At 43.5% G+C, this 1,856-nt stretch overlaps 1 protein-coding gene across 1 annotated transcript in view; it reads right to left on the reverse strand.

Moving 5' to 3' along the window:
• Positions 1-295: 295 nt before the first annotated feature.
• Positions 296-1,856, reverse strand: part of si:dkey-32e6.6 (extracellular matrix protein 2) — an 11,581-nt gene continuing 10,020 nt past the window's right edge. The window contains exons 8-9 of the mRNA XM_034145117.1: positions 1,616-1,856; positions 296-1,174 (exon numbers count right to left, since the gene is read on the reverse strand). The exon at positions 1,616-1,856 is cut by the window's right edge and continues 86 nt beyond it. Coding sequence (XP_034001008.1) covers positions 997-1,174; positions 1,616-1,856 — 419 coding nt within the window. The 3' untranslated portion in view covers positions 296-996. The remainder of the gene's footprint in view (positions 1,175-1,615) is intronic.

The following is a 1,856-nucleotide window of genomic DNA, read 5'->3' on the forward strand; positions in this document are numbered from 1 at the left end:
CAGGACGACAGAGCTTCAGTGGCTTTAGTTCCTAAAAGATCTGTCGATGTGCTCCAGCTCTCTGTTTCTGTCTTCCAGCCACATCCTATTGGACCTAAATACACGTGAACTGCTGCTCTTCTCATGTTTAACTGATCGGCTTAAAGACTTTCTAAGAACAATCGCTTTATTGTGCCTCAAAGTCAGCTTGTTTTACTCTGTGCCTTAGATAAACTAGCATGTTCCTCCCCTTTCTTTACCATCTACCCTACTGCAAATAAGCTGCAGCCCCAGTCTTCTCATGAACATTACTGTACACACTCCTACACATTTGTAGGCCCCAACTGAGCCCCCACCCCCCCCCTCACAGTCAGAGTGACTTTATGTGTTTTTGCTGAGCGGCTGGTGGTGGATGTTTATGTTGGAAATCATCTGGTGATAGGAAACCTGCGTGATGTTTATATTTTCTTTCCTAATGGGCCCCTTAGGTTCACACTGTGTCACCAGATATTTTAACTTTCTCTCAGTGACCCCCATGCTGCAGTCCCAAGATTTGACCCCCCTGTGTCCCAAATCAAAACACACTCACATTGTTTCTACATTACCTGACTAAAGGCTCTACCTGCAAGCCCCAGACTGAGACTAGGTTAAGCTATTATCCATTTCCTCAAAGGTGTCACTTACTTGAATGAAATGACAGATATAGGCCGGTGTTTGGAGCAGATCTGGAAACAACCGTCATGTATTATCCTTTTACATAATGATTCTTTCCATTACTGTATAAATTACATACAAACACATCACTGTTATTCTCCTAATCAAAGGTGAGAAGTGAAAGAGAAAGACAGGTTTTGGGACAATAACATGATAGCACTGACTGACTAAGCAAACTACATGATAGAGATATTTTTCTGTAGACCCTGCCTACAGAAATATTGAGTGGCTGTATGCCATGATTATGCATGTACATGTATTTGGGAATGTATCTGTCCATCTTAGTTTGTCCAACTTTGCAGCCTATTTGTGATACGAGTGCCCCTTTTGTGGATAGAGGACCAGTCCCTGAGCATCCGAGAGACAGGAGAAGGCATTTGGGGGGATCTTCTCCACCTCCAGCAGATTGTTTTCCAAATGGATGGAAGCCAAGGTGGAGCCAGCATTACCAGGGTGGCACACTCCCCACTTCCTCACCAGCCTGCAACCACAACATACGTACATTAAGTTTTTACATAGGACTTTCCTTCCACGCTTGGTGATTTTGTTAGTCTCCCCATATAAAATAAGTCTTTTGAGTTCTACAAGAGCCTTTGTATTACTATATTAGATCAAAGGGGACACAGGGTCTTGTAAAGTTTGCAGACAGTAAGAAAGAAATATTTTTGGCAACAATAGTCATTGTCTTCATCTTTATGCTGATGAAGATGTCAAACTGTTGGCTTGAATAAATGACACTGAATGTGCCATGATATCTTTCTTTGCTTTTTGCCAAGCTCCTTAGAGTCTCTTCCAAAGGGAGCTGCATAAGCAGAGCTAATGTTGTTAGGACAGGATTGGGGAACAAACAAGCATTTGGCTTATCCCTGCATTGTGACAAACACATTAGACTCATTCAAATGTATACAAAATGTGACTCTACCTGATTTGGTTGTTGTCTAGTTTCAGCAACTTCAGGTTCTTAAACTGGCGAATGCAGCGAGGGATTTGACTCAGATGGTTGTTGTCCAGCAGGAGCTCACCCAGTGAGCGGTACGCTCCAACAAGAGAGACCCGCTCTAAGCCCTCATTGCTCAAGGCATTGTGGGATAGACGGAGGGACTGTAGGCTCGACCGCATGTGACGGAAGGTGAAGGCGGTGATGTGACTGATGTTGTTGTGTT

This window comes from Trematomus bernacchii, unplaced genomic scaffold (assembly GCF_902827165.1).
Source record: "Trematomus bernacchii unplaced genomic scaffold, fTreBer1.1, whole genome shotgun sequence".
NCBI lineage: Eukaryota > Metazoa > Chordata > Actinopteri > Perciformes > Nototheniidae > Trematomus > Trematomus bernacchii.